Source organism: Nothobranchius furzeri, chromosome 10 (genome assembly GCF_043380555.1).
Source record: "Nothobranchius furzeri strain GRZ-AD chromosome 10, NfurGRZ-RIMD1, whole genome shotgun sequence".
Classification (NCBI taxonomy): Eukaryota; Metazoa; Chordata; class Actinopteri; order Cyprinodontiformes; family Nothobranchiidae; genus Nothobranchius; species Nothobranchius furzeri.
The window spans coordinates 62,495,490-62,512,199 of record NC_091750.1 but is presented as its reverse complement, the minus strand read 5'-3'; the positions used below and the strand labels follow the sequence as shown (position 1 = coordinate 62,512,199).

General features: G+C 42.2%; 2 protein-coding genes across 2 annotated transcripts; both read right to left on the bottom strand.

Annotated features, from left to right (window-relative positions):
• Positions 1-272: 272 nt before the first annotated feature.
• Positions 273-1,241, bottom strand: LOC107374183 (olfactory receptor 1E16-like). Its single transcript, XM_015942329.3, has one exon. It carries the CDS (start codon positions 1,239-1,241, stop codon positions 273-275), a length of 969 nt encoding a protein of 322 aa, XP_015797815.1.
• Positions 1,242-12,930: 11,689 nt separating this feature from the next.
• LOC107374184 (olfactory receptor 1E16-like) lies at positions 12,931-13,899 on the bottom strand. The gene has a single exon (XM_054731129.2). The coding sequence runs from the start codon at positions 13,897-13,899 to the stop codon at positions 12,931-12,933; it is 969 nt and encodes a 322-aa protein (XP_054587104.2).
• Between the last annotated feature and the right edge of the window lie 2,811 nt (positions 13,900-16,710).

Sequence of the window (16,710 nt, the reverse complement as noted above, 5' to 3'; positions counted from 1 at the left end):
AAAAGATGATCCAAAATGACTTTTAGTGGCATGAATTATTTAAGGCAATCGGCTAAAGACACTTTAAAGGCCTTCAATGTCTTCTTTGAAATGTCAGTCTCAAAGTTCTGTGTAATAAAAAAAAATCAATACAATGAAAAATATTTTGACTTGTTTTAATTTTTTCTTCACTGAATGTCCACACCGAATTTGTGACTTCTGAAAAACACACATGTTCTTTATCTGCTAAACATCAGTGCGTCTCAATTTCTCCTTGTTACTTCATTTAGATCTCACTTTACCATGATTCTGGATTTTCTCCTCATTTCTAACAATTTCTTCATTGAATTTTTGATTTCTTGTGTTTGTAAAACATAAATAATTGGATTCAACATGGGAGGAAAAACAGAAGTCAGAGACAAGTTTATTATCCTAGCATTAGGATGTATTTGTGGACCAATAGTAAATGTGATTAAAATGGGGGTGAAAAAGATTGCCACCAATGAAATGTGAGCTGAGCAGGTTTTCAGTGCCTTTGCCCTTTCTTGACCTGATGTTATTTTAGACAAAGCATAGCCGATACAAATGTAACTTGATAAGATGACTAATAGAGGAATCCAAATAATAAGAACTGGCAACAAAAAACTAATAACGTCACTTGGAAAATTATCATTGCATGCCAAACCAAAGATTTGACCATGATCACAGAAATAGCTGTTAATTACAACTGAATCACAGAAGGAGAGTCTGGTGAGAAGACCAACAGCAATCAGAAGAGCTATTATAGCAAACAGCCAGAAAAAGGCAATCAAACTAAACATAAATCTGTGTGTAACCTTTGTCTGATAGTGCAGAGGAAACATGATAGCCACCATCCGGTCGTAGGACAGAGCAACCAGGTTTAGAGACTGCATTGAAAGGCAGGTGTAGCAGAAAAAACAAAAAATCAAACAGTCAATGTAAGGGATGAGGAGGTGATTAAATAAAAAGATATCAATCACCTTTGGCACCAGAACAGTGTTTCCTAACAGGTCTACAAAAGCAAGGTTAAAAACTGCAATATATTTAGGAGTTCTGAGGTTATGATCCAGGTAGATCAGAACCATCACTACTGTGTTTCCAAGGACTGAAGCAATATAGACAAAACAGAGAAAAACATAGTAGTACTCTGTGTAAGGAATGCCAACAAATCCACTGATTATGAAATATGCAGGACGAATAAAGGTGATATTTCGTCCAAGAGCAGAGTTGAAAAAGTCCATGAATATGTTGATTACCTGTTATTGTGTCAACCCTCTATGAGTACTGACAGCAGTACTGCAAATGCTAGCCCTGTAGCGTCTTCTTTTATTTACTCTTTGTCCTTCTCTTTCAGTTTGTTCTGGTCTCAAGAGCTTTAGGTGTTTTTTATACCTCTATGTTGTTTGTGGTGTATTCCCGTCTGTCTTTCGGCTAACATCATAAAAAAGTAACATACAATTACACTATCTTGATATGCCTAAGTCAGACTAACATGAAACGTACATGTTTATCTGTTTTTTTCTCTTTTCATTTCGTAATACTTTCTTCAGACAACATTAGAAAATTGTGGAAAATCTGGCATTTGTTCATTTAATCCATCAGACAAAGCACACACACACACACACACACACACACACACACACACACACACACACGCATCTTTCAGTGGTTTATTGAGTAAGGCCACAATGAGAAAAATGGGGTGCTTGTCTCGTAGTCACATTAAATCACTTTCGGCACCAGAACTGTCATGACTCCCTGTCTTTCACCCTCCTCTACTTCTGCTGCCATGACCTGTTTCCTTAGCAACCTCAGCCTGCACCTCATCAACTTCATTCATCTCACCTGTTCCTGTCATCAGCTCATCAGCACCTGCTCCCCCTGCTATTTAACCCCCAGCCTGCTCTCCATCCAGTGCCAGATTTGTGAACGCTCTTTGCCACTAAATATTCCAGCCTTTCACCTTGCCTGATCTCAGCCTCTGGACCTCATTTTCACTCCTGACCCCTGCCTTGAACTCTGCCTGCCACCACGACCCTCGCCTGTCTGCTACCTCGTCTCCAGCCTTTTCCCTGTACCTGCTTGTCCGATCTGGTTTTGACCCACGCCTCCTCTGCTACTCTGTCTCCTGCCTCGCCCTCTTCCGTAACGTCACATCTAATAAAGACTTTTTATTTAACTTTTTACTGTGTTTGGTGTCATCACAGGTCTTCCAAGTTCTGAACGTGACAAGAACAGTGTTTTCTAACAGGTCTACAAAAGTTAGATTAAAAATCACAATATATTTAGGAGTTCTGAGGCTATGATCCAGGTAGATCAGAACCATCACTACTGTGTTTCCAAAGCAATAGAGCTCCGGACGTCAAGTGACTCTCAGAGAGTAGACGCCATGTTGGCAGGCAACAAATGTAAACAAATTGAACGGGATCGGCTTGGATTTTACTTCGTTGGAGTTTACTTCACACTTTAAAACCAAAGAAATCGTTTTCTATAGTCAGAAATTAAATAGACTAAACATCTCCGACCCTTACCGTGCCCCTGGGATACTTTTTAAAAACGCCAGAAGCTATCGGAGCGGACTTCTTACCGGACCTGGCCGGGGAACCCCTTGGGATTCCCCCGTAGGAGCTGGCCCAAGTGGCTGGGGAGAGGGAAGTCTGGGCCTCTCGACGCTACTGCCCGCTCCGACGCCAGAAGCTGTTGGAGCGGACTTCTTACCGGACCTGGCCGGGGAACCCCTTGGGATTCCCCCGGAGGAGCTGGCCCAAGTGGCTGGGAAGAGGGAAGTCTGGGCCTCTCGACGCTACTGCCCCCGCAACCCGACTCCAGATAAGCGGATGAAAATGGATGGATGGATGGACAAATAACAGATTTACACGTAAGTAGTTTAAATAGAGTGCTGTGCTGTTTGAATGTACAACTGAACGCCAAGAGAAATCACCAGTCTGATTTTTTTCCGTGAAAAAAAAAAAGTCAGGCAGGAGCGTCTCAGGATCTGTCTGAGATCTGTCTTGGTGAGACAGATAATTGCAATCCAAAGTGCTTTTTATATGTGATCTGACAATTGATCAACCATTGCTTAAAATGAAATACAGCTTAGCCGGTTAATTGCTGTGATCATAAAACACGTAAACGGCAGCATGCAGAACTCACGAGGCAACGTTTTACGTGATGTTTACTTGCTGCTATGAGTAATAAGACAGAAAAAGCCACGCCAAAATAAGTTTAAGAAGCCCACTAAGAATTGTAATAAAAGCATTTAAAATAAATACCATACACAGTTGAGGAAACGTTGGTTTAAGTACCTGATATGAAGTGGTCGCTTCATAAGCGAAAACTACTCTCGGGGTCCCACATTTTCATTTTAGCCCGGTCACTAGTGTGTTTTATTACAATGATCCAACGTTTGCGGTGCTCCGGATCTTGGGGAATCCTGTAGATAGCTCATTCCTTATGTCGTCCTCGTCTGTTCTGCATCCTGGGTCACAACAGGAATCTACCATATTTCCCGTCTGATTGAGTTTTCTGACAATAACAAATAGTCCAGCTGCGGGCTTCTGCCTGCCAATATGGTGCCGTTTCGATTTGAACTGTTGCATGCCGGGAGAAGTGACGTCAACTCCCGGGGCTCTATACAGACAAAACAAAGAAAAACATAGTAGTACTTCATAAGGAATGACAATCAATCCACTTATTTGTGCTGCAGATTACTTGTTTGCTATGCTGCATTATATGTCGTTGACACTTATACCTAATGCTGGGATCTAATCCCTCGGGTCAACATTAGAGATAAAAACTCCATCCACCCATTATCATTCGATTTTCCGAGGTTAGCTTGCAGGGGCAGCAGCTTAAGCAGAGAGGCCTAGAATTCCCTCTACCCAGCAACTGGGTCTGCTTCTCCAGGGGCATCCCAAGGCTTTTCCTGGGCATCTTAGAAAAATAGTCCCTCCAGCGTGTCCTGGATCTTCCCTTGGGTCTCCTCCCAGTTGGACGTGTCTGGAAAACCTCACCAAGGAGGTGTCCAGGAAGCTTCTTGACCTGCATTTTCCGATAAGATTTCCATTTTTTACATTTTGTGATAATGTTAATATCATATACATATACAGGTGCTGGCCAGTAAATTAGAATATCATCAAAAGGTTGAAAATATTTCAGTAATTCCATTCAAAACGTGAAACTTGTATATTATATTCATGCAATGCACACAGACCAATGTATTTCCGATGTTTATTACGTTTAATTTTGATATTTATAGGTGACAACCAATGAAAACATCAAATCTGGTATCTCAGAAAATTAGAATATTCTAAAGGCCAATGAAAAAATGTTTGTTTCTCTAATGTTGGCCAACTGAAAAGAATGAACATGAAAAGAATGTGCATGTATAGCACTCAATACTTAGTCGGGGCTCCTTTTGCCTCAATAATTGCAGTAATGCGGCGTGGCATGGACTCGATCAGTCTGTGGCACTGCTCAGGTGTTATGAGAGCCCAGGTTGCTCTGATAGTCGTCTTCAGCTCCTCTGCATTGTTGGGTCTAGCGTATTGCATCCTCCGCTTCACAATACCCCATAGATTTTCTATGGGGTTAAGGTCAGGCGAGTTTGCTGGCCAATCAAGGACAGGGATACCATGGTCCTTGAACCAGGTGCTGGTGGTTTTGGCACTGTGTGCAGGTGCCAAGTCCTGTTGAAAGGTGAAGTCTGCATCCCCATAAAGTTGGTCAGCAGCAGGAAGCATGAAGTGCTCTAAAACTTCCTGGTAGACGGCTGCATTGACCCTGGACCTCAGGAAACAGAGTGGGCCAACACCGGCAGATGACATGGCACCCCACACCATCACTGACGGTGGAAACTTTACACTGGACCTCATGCAACGTGGATTCTGTGCTTCTCCGCTCTTCCTCCAGACTCTGGGTCCTTGATTTCCAAAGGAAATGCAGAACTTGCTTTCATCAGAAAACATAACTTTGGACCACTCAGCATCAGTCCAGTCCTTTTTGTCCTTGGCCCAGGCGAGACGCTTCTTGCGCTGTTTCTTGTTCAAGAGTGGCTTGACACACGGAATGCGACACCTGAATCCCATGTCTTTCATGAGTCTCCTCGTGGTGGTTTTTGAAGCGCTGACTCCAGCTGCAGTCCACTCTTTGTGGATCTCCCCCACATTTTTGAATGGGTTTGTCGTCACAATTCTCTGCAGGGTGCGGTTATCCCTAGAGCTTGTACACTTTTTTCTACCACATTTTTTCCGTCCCTTCGCCTGTCTGTTAATGTGCTTGGACACAGAGCTCTGCGAACAGCCAGCTTCTTTAGCAATCACCTTTTGTGTCTTGCCCTCCTTGTGCAAGGTGTCAATGATTGTCTTTTGGACAGCTGTTAAGTCAGAAGTCTTCCCCATGATTGTGGGGCCTTCAAAACAAGACTGAGGGACCTTTTAAAGGCCTTTGCAGGTGTTTTGAGTAAATCAGCTGATTAGAGTGGCAGCAGGTGTCTTCTATATTCAGCCTTTTCAGAATATTCTAATTTTTTGAGATACCAAATTTGGAGTTTTCATTAGTTGTCACTTATGAATATCAAATTTAAATGTAATGAACATTGGAAATACATTGGTCTGTGTGCATTGCATGAATATAATGTACAAGTTTCACGTTTTGAATGGAATTACTGAAATATTTTCAACCTTTTGATGATATTCTAATTTACTGGCCAGCACCTGTATAAAAAAACATTACCATCTTACCCTCCACAGGTGATCTCGTCCTTCCAAGTTTGGGTCCTCTACCAGAGGCCTAGGAGCTTGAGGGTCTGTGCAGTATCTTAGCTTTTCCTAGAGGTGCACGTTTGTGGACAGAGATGTCTGATGTTTTTCCTGGGATCTGCTTTAGTCACTCTTCCAGTTTGGGGGTTACTGCCCCGAGTGCCTCAATGACCATGGGCATCACCGGTGTGTCCACTCTCCAGGCTTTCTCAAGTTTTTCTTTGAGGCCCTGGTATTTCTCTTGTTTCTCGTGTTATTTTTTCCTGATGTTGCCATCACTTGGTTTTGCTACATCAACCACAATGGTTGTCCTCTGTTGTATGTCCATCACCACAATGTCCAATTGGTTTGCCATAACCATTTTGTTGGTCTGGATCTAGAACTCCCACAGGAACTTGGTTTGCTCGTTCTCCACCATCTTAGGGGTGTTTCCCACTTTGACCTTGGGATTTCCAGTCCATGCAATGTACAGGTGTGTGTGTGTGTGTGTGTGTGTGTGTGTGTGTGTGTGTGTGTGTGTGTGTGTGTGTGTGTGTGTGTGTGCGTGCGCATGCTTGTGGATGAATGACTGTTTAAAGGGGCATTATGGAAGTTTGACAGCCAAAACATGTATAGAAATAGTAAATTTCTTCTTCATACATTCTCCTGCAATGCCCTGGTCCTGTAGAATGAGCCCAGGCATTTTTACTGTGATTGCCTGTTTTTCTGTAAAATCACAGAAAAAGAGAGTTACTCGGGTCGAGCAGGCTGCTTCATGCGCTTTCATGCTCAGGCATAGCCCGTAGCATTTGCTATCCGTAGATTTAGCAGCAGAGAGAGAGGCAGTGCCAACTCAGCGACTTTGTTGCTGTTCCTAATGCCTAGTGACAAACCTAGCTACATTTCTGAGGACCTTAGCTACTTTCTGTAGAACTTTCTTCTAGATATTTCCTGCAAATTAGCAACAAAATAGCCATTTTTGCTTCAAACCATTCTTTGGTTTGACATTGTTTCAGGTTTTATCAAGGATATAAAAGTTACAGATACTGTGAATTTTACTAGAGTGTTGCTCACCTTGTAAGATGTCTGACTCCCATACAGAAGACCTGGGTTTGATTCCGGGTATGAACATAGTTCATTTGGAGTTTCTTTTTTACATTAATGGGACATTTTCTTTCAGTAAGATGCCCAAATTTTTATTTGAGACTCGCCGAACGGCATTGAATTCACAGATAAAAAAGATGTGGGTTCAACTTTAATTTTGGAACAATTTTTCAAGCAAGGGAAGGGAATGATCTGAGCATGCAGGAGGACTTACCCATCATTGAAATACTAAGATGGCGCCGAGGATGGTCGCCCTGGTGCTAACGTACAGCGTGTTTTGTTTGTTTTTGTCTGTAAATTGTGTGTCAGCGTGCTCTTACACCGTGAAGAGCTTCTAAACGTTAGAACATCAATGCCGACGGACCTACTTCCAGTTTTTTTTTAGTAGGGTGTGGCGGATTTGGTCCACGTTTTTATTAATAAAGTGAGACGCCGTAGGAAAAGAAAATGTGCGGGAGTGCTCGTGCGTCTACGAAGACGCGGCTCATGTACGCCTTTACCTGGGATCTTCCTCTCCAATGTCCGCTCACTCAGTAACAAGACGGATGAACTGGCGTTGCTGATGAGATGGAACAGAGACGTTTCTTCCTCTTCTGTCTTATGCTTCACAGAGACATGGCTCAACGAGCAGATCCCGGACTGCGCGCTCCATTTGGAGGGATTCCAGCTCCTCCGCGCAGACAGACAGCGGGTCTTATCCGGAGGAAAGACAAAAGGTGGAGGTGTCTGCTTCTACATCAACAATGCCTGGTGTTCGGATGTGACTGTGATTTCCCAGCACTGTTCTCCTGCCCTGGAATTCCTCTTCATAAACTGTAAGCCATTCTACTCCCCACATGAGTTCGCTTCATTCATTCTGGCTGCTGTTTACATCCCACCGAACGCGGACGTACACGAGGCTCAACGTGCGCTTGCGGAGCAGATCTTAAGTGTGAAACAGACCTTTCCGAACTCTCTAGTTATTATCCTCGGCGACTTTAACAAGGCAAATCTGAGCCAGGAATTGCCTAAATATAAACAGTTTGTTAAATGCCCGACAAGAGAGTAGAACACGCTGGACCACTGCTACACTACAGTCAGTGGAGCTTATCGAGCCGTGCAGCGAGCTGCTCTCGGCTTCTCAGACCACGCCATGATTCACCTCATCCCCTTATATAGGCAGAGGCTGAAGCTCTCCAAGCCTGCAGTGAGGACTTCTAAGAAGTGGACCTGCAAGGCTGTGGAGGAGCTTCGCACGTGTCTGGACACAACAGACTGGAACGTGTTTGGATCTGCCACAGACAACTTAGATGAATATACAGACACTGTGACGTCATACATAAAATTCTGTGAGGACAGCATTATTCCAACAAAAACCAGGGTCACTTTTAACAACGATAAGCCCTGGTTCACACCCAAACTGAGACAGCTGAGGAGGGAGAAAGAAGCAGCCCACAGAGCCAAGGACAGAGAAAGCTACAAGGGCGCTAAGTACCGGTTCTCAAAAGAGTTGAAGAAGGCGAGATCTCGGTACAACAAGCGACTAAAGGAGCAGTTCTCTAACAATGACACCGCCTCTGTCTGGAGAGGGCTCAGGAAAATCACCAACTATAAGCCTAGAGCCCAACATGCTGCTGACGACCGACAACTGGCTGAACAACTCAACTCCTTTTATGCAAGGTTTGAAGTGCAACACCCATCCCCCACACCCCCTACTGCACAGGTTTCTTCAGCCACTCTGGTGTCACATGCCTCCCCCACCACCTTCACCACTGTGAATAGTACAGTCCCCACTGACCACCCCTCCCCCTCCACTGCCTTCTCAGTAACAGAAGTGGATGTGCTTAGGGTTTTCCGTAAGCAAAACCCACGGAAATCCCCGGGCCCGGACGGTGTCTCCCCCGCAACCCTGAGACACTGCGCAGAGGTACTGTCTCCAATCTTCACGGACATCTTTACCATCTCCTTGGAGATCTGCCATGTTCCAGCCTGCTTTAAGCTGTCCACCATTGTTCCTGTCCCTAAGAAACCCAGTGTCACTGAACTGAATGATTACAGGCCTGTGGCGCTGACGTCTGTAGTCATGAAGTCTTTTGAGCGCCTGGTCCTCCCTCATCTCAAGTCCTTCACCTCCCCCCACCTGGACCCTCTGCAGTTCACATACAGAGCCAATAGGTCTGTAGACGACGCCATCAACCTGGCCCTCCACTTCATCCTGCAGCACCTGGACTCCCCGGGAACCTACGCTAGGATCCTGTTTGTGGACTTCAGCTCTGCGTTCAATACCATCCTCCCTGCTCTGCTCCAGGACAAGCTCTCCATGCTCAACGTACCCAATTCCACCTTCAGGTGGATCACTGACTTCCTGACGGACCGAAGGCAGTGTGTGCAGCTGGGGAAGAATGTTTCCACCATCCAGACAATTAGCACAGGATCTCCACAGGGCTGTGTACTTTCTCCTCTGCTCTTCTCCCTGTACACAAACTGCTGCACCTCGAGTCATGACTCCGTTAAACTGATCAAGTTTGCGGACGACACCACCCTCATCAGGCTCATCTCTGACGGTGATGAGTCCGCCTACAGGAGGGAGGTGGAACGGCTGGTGTACTGGTGCAGTAGCAACAATCTGGAGCTCAATGCTCAGAAGACAGTGGAGATGATTGTGGACTTCAGGAAAGTCACAGCCACATCTCTCCCCCTCGTCCTGACGGACACCCCCATCACCACTGTGGACTCTTTCCGCTTCCTCGGAACCACCATCACACATGGCCTTAGGTGGGAGCCATCCATCAGCTCCCGGCTCAAAAAGGCCCAGCAGAGGATGTACTTTCTGCGGCAGTTGAAAAAGGCCAAGCTGCCGGCCCAGTTGATGGTGCAGTTTTACACGGCCATCATTGAGTCCATCCTCAGCTCCTCCATCGCTGTGTGGTATGCTGGAGCCACAGTGAGGGACAAAAATAGACTGCAGCACATTGTGCACTCTGCTGAGAAGGTGATTGGCTGCAGCCTTCCATCTCTCCAGGACCTGTACGTCTCCAGAACTCGGGGGCGTGCAGGTCAGATAGCAGCTGACCCTTCTCACCCGGGTCACAGACTTTTTGAGACGCTTCCCTCAGGCAGGAGGTTACGGTTCATCCGGACCAGAACCTCCCGCCATAAGAACAGCTTCTTTCCATCTGCCGTCAGACTTGTCAACAGCTTATAAACACACAACCATGCTCGTCTTCTGTACTTGACATAATGTCACGTTATCGGCCATATTACCATTACCTGCCTTTTTATAGCTGAAAGATTTATGCTAGTTTTATTATATTTTATTCTACTTTATTCTATTTTTAATTTTATTATTCATGTTATATGTAGCACATTAGTACCGAAGTAAGTTCCTAGTTTGTGAATTGTTTGTTCACTGACAATGGCAATAAACCTTTTCTGATTGTGATAAACCTTTGTCGGCTGTGCTGAAGAGAAAGGTACAGAACCAAATTATTTAATTAATTAACTGCGTGTTCTCCTGTCCTCTGTCCTCCAGGCTACACACACAAACATGGGACTGTCTCAGCTGTTATTTTCGTTAAGGAGTGTGCACCTACAGCCTGCGCGCCTTGTGCACGAGCCTACTATTGAAGCTGCCGTTACGCTTTTGGCCTGAGGGGGCAATCGCGAGCATACAAATTCAAAGTCCGTAATGTCCCTTTAAACTCGCCTTTCAGGTTGGATGAAGACTTGAAGACTCAGTTTTATACTAATGCATTCCCTCAGCATGTGTTTTAGTGATATATTTGATAATTCAGCCTTAGTTAAATGCTGTTGTATTCTGTTGTTTTTTTCTATATCTCTTGCTTTATCTCTTGCTTTTATTTGTTTTATGTACACCACTGTTGGCCCTTGCAGGATTCATTGTTATTTTCATTTATTCTTTTATGCGTGTACAGTACTTTGGTTCATCTCCTGGTCGATGGAAAAAGCAGTATATAAGTAAAGTTGATGATGATGATGATGATGCTGATGATGATGATGATGATGATGACGATGACGATGATGATGACGATGACAGAACCCTAGAAGGTGCATTATCACATACAGCCCATTCGAAATTTTGGAATATCATTAAATAGTAGGTAATTTTGACCAGCAGCAAAATTGCTTGTGCTATTTTTTATTTTCAGTTTAGACTAGGATGAATGCTATTTGGACTTGGATAAATTATATTACTGCTGTTTTAAATGGGATTTACAAAGTGGTAAGGCTATTGAATAATTGTTAAAATGACTTGCCATATTTACTCAAACTAAGCCACTACACATCCTTTCATTAAAGATACCATGATGAAAAACTGATATGGATGCAGAGAATGGTTTAATTTACTCTGCAGTTGTAAAACAAAAATCAGGTTTTGTTGTTTATTTGCTGATTGTTAAAAGACTTCTCCGCTATCTTTTTTATATTGCATTTTAATAATGTGGTTCATGGACAAATGTATTTTCCAATATTGTCATTAATGCAAAAATATCCCGGTGTAAAAATAATTGTTCCAACCACTCACCCCAAAAAGGCTTAGATCATTTAAAAATATACAGTCATAAACATTTAGCTGTAATTAGCTGAATATAAAGGATAAAAATACATTTTAGTCTAAATTTGGCTTTTTTATTGAAAGATAATCCCATATAAATTAAAATATAAAAATAAGTAGCAAGCAGATGGGGTTTTATAAAAAAAATTATACGAATTAAATAGAAAAGTCAAAATAATTTATAAAAAAGTCATCAAGAAGTATATTGTGCAGTTGTGAATTGGTTATAAAAGAAAAATAAATATTGAAAGCTGAGTTTGATGCTTACAAATAAAATCAAAAATTCCCTTTTATCATTTTTACACTCCAGACAAATAGCCCTTAAGGAACTAAACCCTGTTGAAATAGAAAATTGGAATAAATACATAAAGATATAGAAAAACATAAATTCTATTAAAGGACTAAAATAATTTTTGACATATGTATGTATAGGATGTCACTTGGAGTTGTCAAACTAGAATAAATGACTAGAGAAGCAATTTTGCAGATGTTTGAAATGGGATGTAACACCATTGTCACCTCGGGATAATTTCTAAAAGCAAGTACATAGTTAGAAAACTTAGGGGGGGGGGGGGGGGTTATTTATTCTTTTTTTTTAATGTGTTTGTGCGCCTTTTCGGGTTGAGCAAAAAAATAATAAAATAACGATTAGAATTTTTACAAAAGAAAAAACACTTTTTTGGGGGGTATTTTTGGTTCAGAATCAGGGAAAAAGCTGAAAAATGCCACAAAAATGTGTCGCCTTTCAGGGCTCCTGTAAAGAGGAGATACAGAAGAAGAGTTTGATGGACAATATGTGCATTGTACGTAAAAGTTGGATAATTAAAGAAGTAAAAACCGATACCGATATTTTCCAACATTACATTTTAATGCCAATATCGGCCAATATTATTGGTCGATCAATAAGGTCAAACATCTCTACAGCAAGCAAATTACAAATTTGTCATCCAGTAATTTTTACACAACTGAGATGGTCCAGGAGTTAGGAGTTCACCCTGTAACTACTGGTTTCTGTTCTGAACTCATGCCCTGGCTATGTCTGTCGTTGTGTTCTTGGGCAAGACATTTGAACCGTCTAGCCTGCTGGTGGTAGTCGGAGAAATGAGTGGCCCTGGTTGTGTGGAAGCTTCACTTCTGTCAGTGACTTAAATTGCGTCAATCAGCTTTACAAATAGATTTAAAGACCTTACAGGTCTTCCTTGAAATCTGGTTATTTGAATCAAAGCTGTAACAACATCAATAAAATAAGGTCAGATGTTCAAAAAGATGTTACCAAAACCCACTAGGAATAATGTTGCAAAAAACTTGAAAAGGTTCATAAAATTTCACAGCTCCATTTCAATACACATACATACATTTATTTAAGTTAAAATATATTTTCATCTAGATAAAAAAAACAATTTGTCACTTCTGAGTTTTCTTAAACATAACATTTTTCTGACATCTTAGTAAACAAAGCATCTCCACACTGTCGCACACAGTTGCTTCAAAACATTTATTTATTTTCTGTTTGCTTTTGAACTAAACTGGATCTCAGTTCACCATGATTCTAAACTGCCTTCTAATTTCTATTATGTTCTTGATTGAATTTTTGATTTCTTGTGTTTGTAAAACATAAATGATTGGATTTAACATGGGAGGTAAAACCGAAGCAAGTGACATGTTTATGATCCTGGCATTGGGATGTATTTGTGCACCAATAGTATATGTGGTTAAAAAAGGGACAAAATACATAATCACTAATGAAATATGAGCTGTGCAGGTTTTCAGTGCCTTTGCTCTTTCTTTACCTGATGCTACTTTAGCCAAAGCATTGCCGATACAAAGATAACTACATAAAATGAGTAAAAGAGGAACCCATAGAATAAGGCATGGTAACACATAACTAATGACATAACTGGGAAACATGTCATTGCATGCAAGCCTGAATATCTGACCATGATCGCAGAAATAGCTGTTGATCACCACTGAATTACAGAAGGAGAGTCGTGTGAGAAGACCAACTGCTGTGAGGACAGCAACTATAGCAAATAACCAGAAAAAAGCTATCAAACTAAACATAAATCTGTTGGTAATCTTTCTTTGATAGTGCAGAGGATACATGATAGCCACCACCCGGTCGTAGGAGAGAGCAAGCAGGTTAAGAGCCTGAAGTGAGAGCAACGAATAGCAGAAAAAAAAGAACATCAAGCAGTCAATGTAGGGGATGGAAAAGTGGTTAGACAAAAAGATGTCGAGCACCTTCGGCACCTGAGAAGTGCTACTTAACAGATCCACAAGTGCAAGGTTAAAAACTGCAACATATTTAGGAGTTCTGAGGCTATGATCCAGGTAGATTACAGCCATCACTACTGTGTTTCCAAGGACTGAAGCGATGTAGACAAAACAAAGAAAAACATAGTAATACTGCATATAAGGAATATCAATAAATCCACTTATTATGAAATATGCAGGACGGATAAAGGTGATATTTCTGCCAAGAGCAGAGTTGAATAGGTCCATTGTGATCTTGTATTCAAACTGTTGTGTCTAAGCTCTGTTGACACAGACAAGGCTGGTGTTGACGATGACTCCATCCTTCTTGTGTTTTAATACATCCTTCATGTTAGTGATCTAATCCCTCTGGTTTACTTGTCAACATCTGAATAACATCTGAATAACACATCACATGCACATGCGTACACACACATACACATACACACAAACCTTTTTATATTTTCTTGATCTTTTAAATCTTCTAACTAGAGATGCTCGATATTAGCTTTTTAACCGATTTTAATATACTGAAATGACCCTGACATGAACCTTAACCCTAACACGACATGACTTAAAGGCAGTGGTTCATGGTTTTTTTTACAACCCACATTGACTATAGCAACTGAATCCTATTTGGGGTGAGCTGTGGCACTTTGGCAAGGTGGCAATTTGTGCAAAATGCGGCTACCATATTCCTAGTCGGTGAAAGGAAGTTTGACCATGCAACTCCTGTCCTTGTTGAACTGCATTGGCTGCCTGTTGATTGAAATCATTGCATGGGTTGGTTCTATTTTACTTAAAGAGTGTTACAGCCGCTGTGGCGGCTGGCCAGTAGAGGGCGATAGGGCGTCGCCCGCCCAGTTTCCCCTGTGTTTTTAATTTTTATTTAAAAAAAAATAAATAAATAAAATTAACAATAATCACATATTCTAAGTTAATTGTGTGTTTTGTAACAAAAATAAATCATATATATATATATCTATATTGGTCTCTGCCGGTCTCTGCCGATCTCTGCCGATCTCTCCCGGTCTCTGCCGAGCGGTGGAGGCTGTGTGCTGTTTTTCAATCGCCCAAACAAGACGGGACCAGTTGTCCAGTTGCTGACAAGAAAATCAAAGGGTAGGAATGGGAATGTATCCATTCAGCGTCGACATTGTTTCAGAACGTCTCAGAAGCATGATGGGCGATAGAGCTACCGCCAAGGCTTTCGTTGGTGTTCGGTAGAACTCGGAGAGTCTCGACTCCAGCACGTTTTTGGTCGTGACTCATGACGGTCATGACGCAGACGTAGACATGGACGCCAGTGCGCCTACAACATGGATACCGGATCTTAGCAGCCACTGAATTCAGTTCGGTCTCTTCTCCAGTATCCGTTCAAGAGGAGAACTATGGTGGAAAAACTTAATATCAAAGAGCTTGGACCAGATCAGCCCGATGTAAAGATAAGCCAGCAGTACAAGGAGAAGGGTAAACTGTACACACGATGCTTCTCCCAAAATTACACCAGGAAGCAGTGGCTAGCTGGATGCAATCACGCTAATGCGTTATTTTGCTTTCTGTGTTTGTTATTCAAAACGGCTGGGATCCACAGAAGGTGGATGTGGAACTTGTGTCTCATTGGGGACTCCATTCATTCTCTGACTGAGGAATGCAGCGCATCAGTGCAGCAGCCAACAAAGAAACGGAGGACGTTTGGACAGGGAGAACAGCAGCTGGGTGCAGAGGTAAGCTGTACATTACATTTCTGTAAACAAGACAATCAGAATCAGAAATCCTTGGTTGTCCCACAAACCGGGACATTTGTTTAATAACATGTACATTGTGCAATAACTGTAAAAACTAATTTCAACACACATACCTATTATACATATTTAATCATGTAAATGTGTATTTCAAGTAAATTTGTACATACATCAATCTGATTCCATTTTACTTGTTACACTTCTGCTGCAGCAAACAAATTTCCCAGCTTTTGGGACAATAAAACATTTCTGATTCTCAATGAGATGTTTTTACATTTAAAGTAAAAACATCTCATTGAGAACCAGAAATGTTTTATTGTCCCAAAAAGTGGGAAATATGACATTTGTAAGAGGATACTGATGACATTATTTCCTATGAAAGTGTTTCCACTTTCCATAAGTCCTAACAGTGTAAATTTCTGGCATTTTGTCTAAGTAGTGTTTACTACCATTACTGTAACAGTGACCTGCTCATAATTTTTCGTGTTCATTCAAATGTTGAAATTAAACAAAATGTTTTTGTTACTTGCCTCTTGCATTGCCTATTTACCATTTATGGTCATGTTATTTTATGTGCAATTTAATGCAGTATTTTTCAACCTTGGTCCGCAAGGCAGTTTGCCAATAGTCAGACACACCTGGATTAATCAGTTTGTCCAATGATGTAAGACAGGAAATAAAAGAGCTGTGCTTAATTCAGGAAATAGTGAAGTTGTGCACAAAGCTCAGAAAGCACAAGTTTGTTTAAAAAAAATAGCACAGCCCCACCAAAAATATTTTTCACCAGCCGCCACTGTACAGCCGTATACCCTGGTACGGACACTTTAATCAGATAATCTTCTCCTGCTCTCATTCCCTAGAACATCCTTAAAGACAGGAGGAAACAGGGCTTTCTTTGTGGCAGGTGCAAAGCTCTGGAATGAGCTACCATTCTCTGTAAGGGCTTCCACTTCAGTTAAGCCTGCTTTATACTTCTCTGTCAGCTCCAAAAGGGAGAGACTCACATGCACTGACAGAGACTTTTTGCGCCTCGGGATTTTCATCTTGAGAGGCGCTACATGACCAGTCGATCTACGTTCCTACCCTCACCTATGGTCATGAGCTTTGGCTAGTGACCGAAAGAACGAGATTGCGGACACAAGCGGTCAAAATGAGTTTTCCCCGAAGAGTGGCTAGGCTCTCCCTTAGAGATAGGGTGAGAAGCTCGGTCATTCAGGAGGGGCTCGGAGTAGACCGGCTGCTCCTCGACATCGAGAGGTGGCCTTGTTTTGAAGCGCCTCGTGATTTTTATCTTGAGAGGTGCTATAGAAATGAT

Excerpts from the sequence above, each read along its gene's own strand:
- LOC107374183 (XM_015942329.3), bottom strand. The coding sequence starts at position 1,241 with ATGGACTTTTTCAACTCTGCTCTTGGACGAAATATCACCTTTATTCGT.
- LOC107374184 (XM_054731129.2), bottom strand. The coding sequence starts at position 13,899 with ATGGACCTATTCAACTCTGCTCTTGGCAGAAATATCACCTTTATCCGT.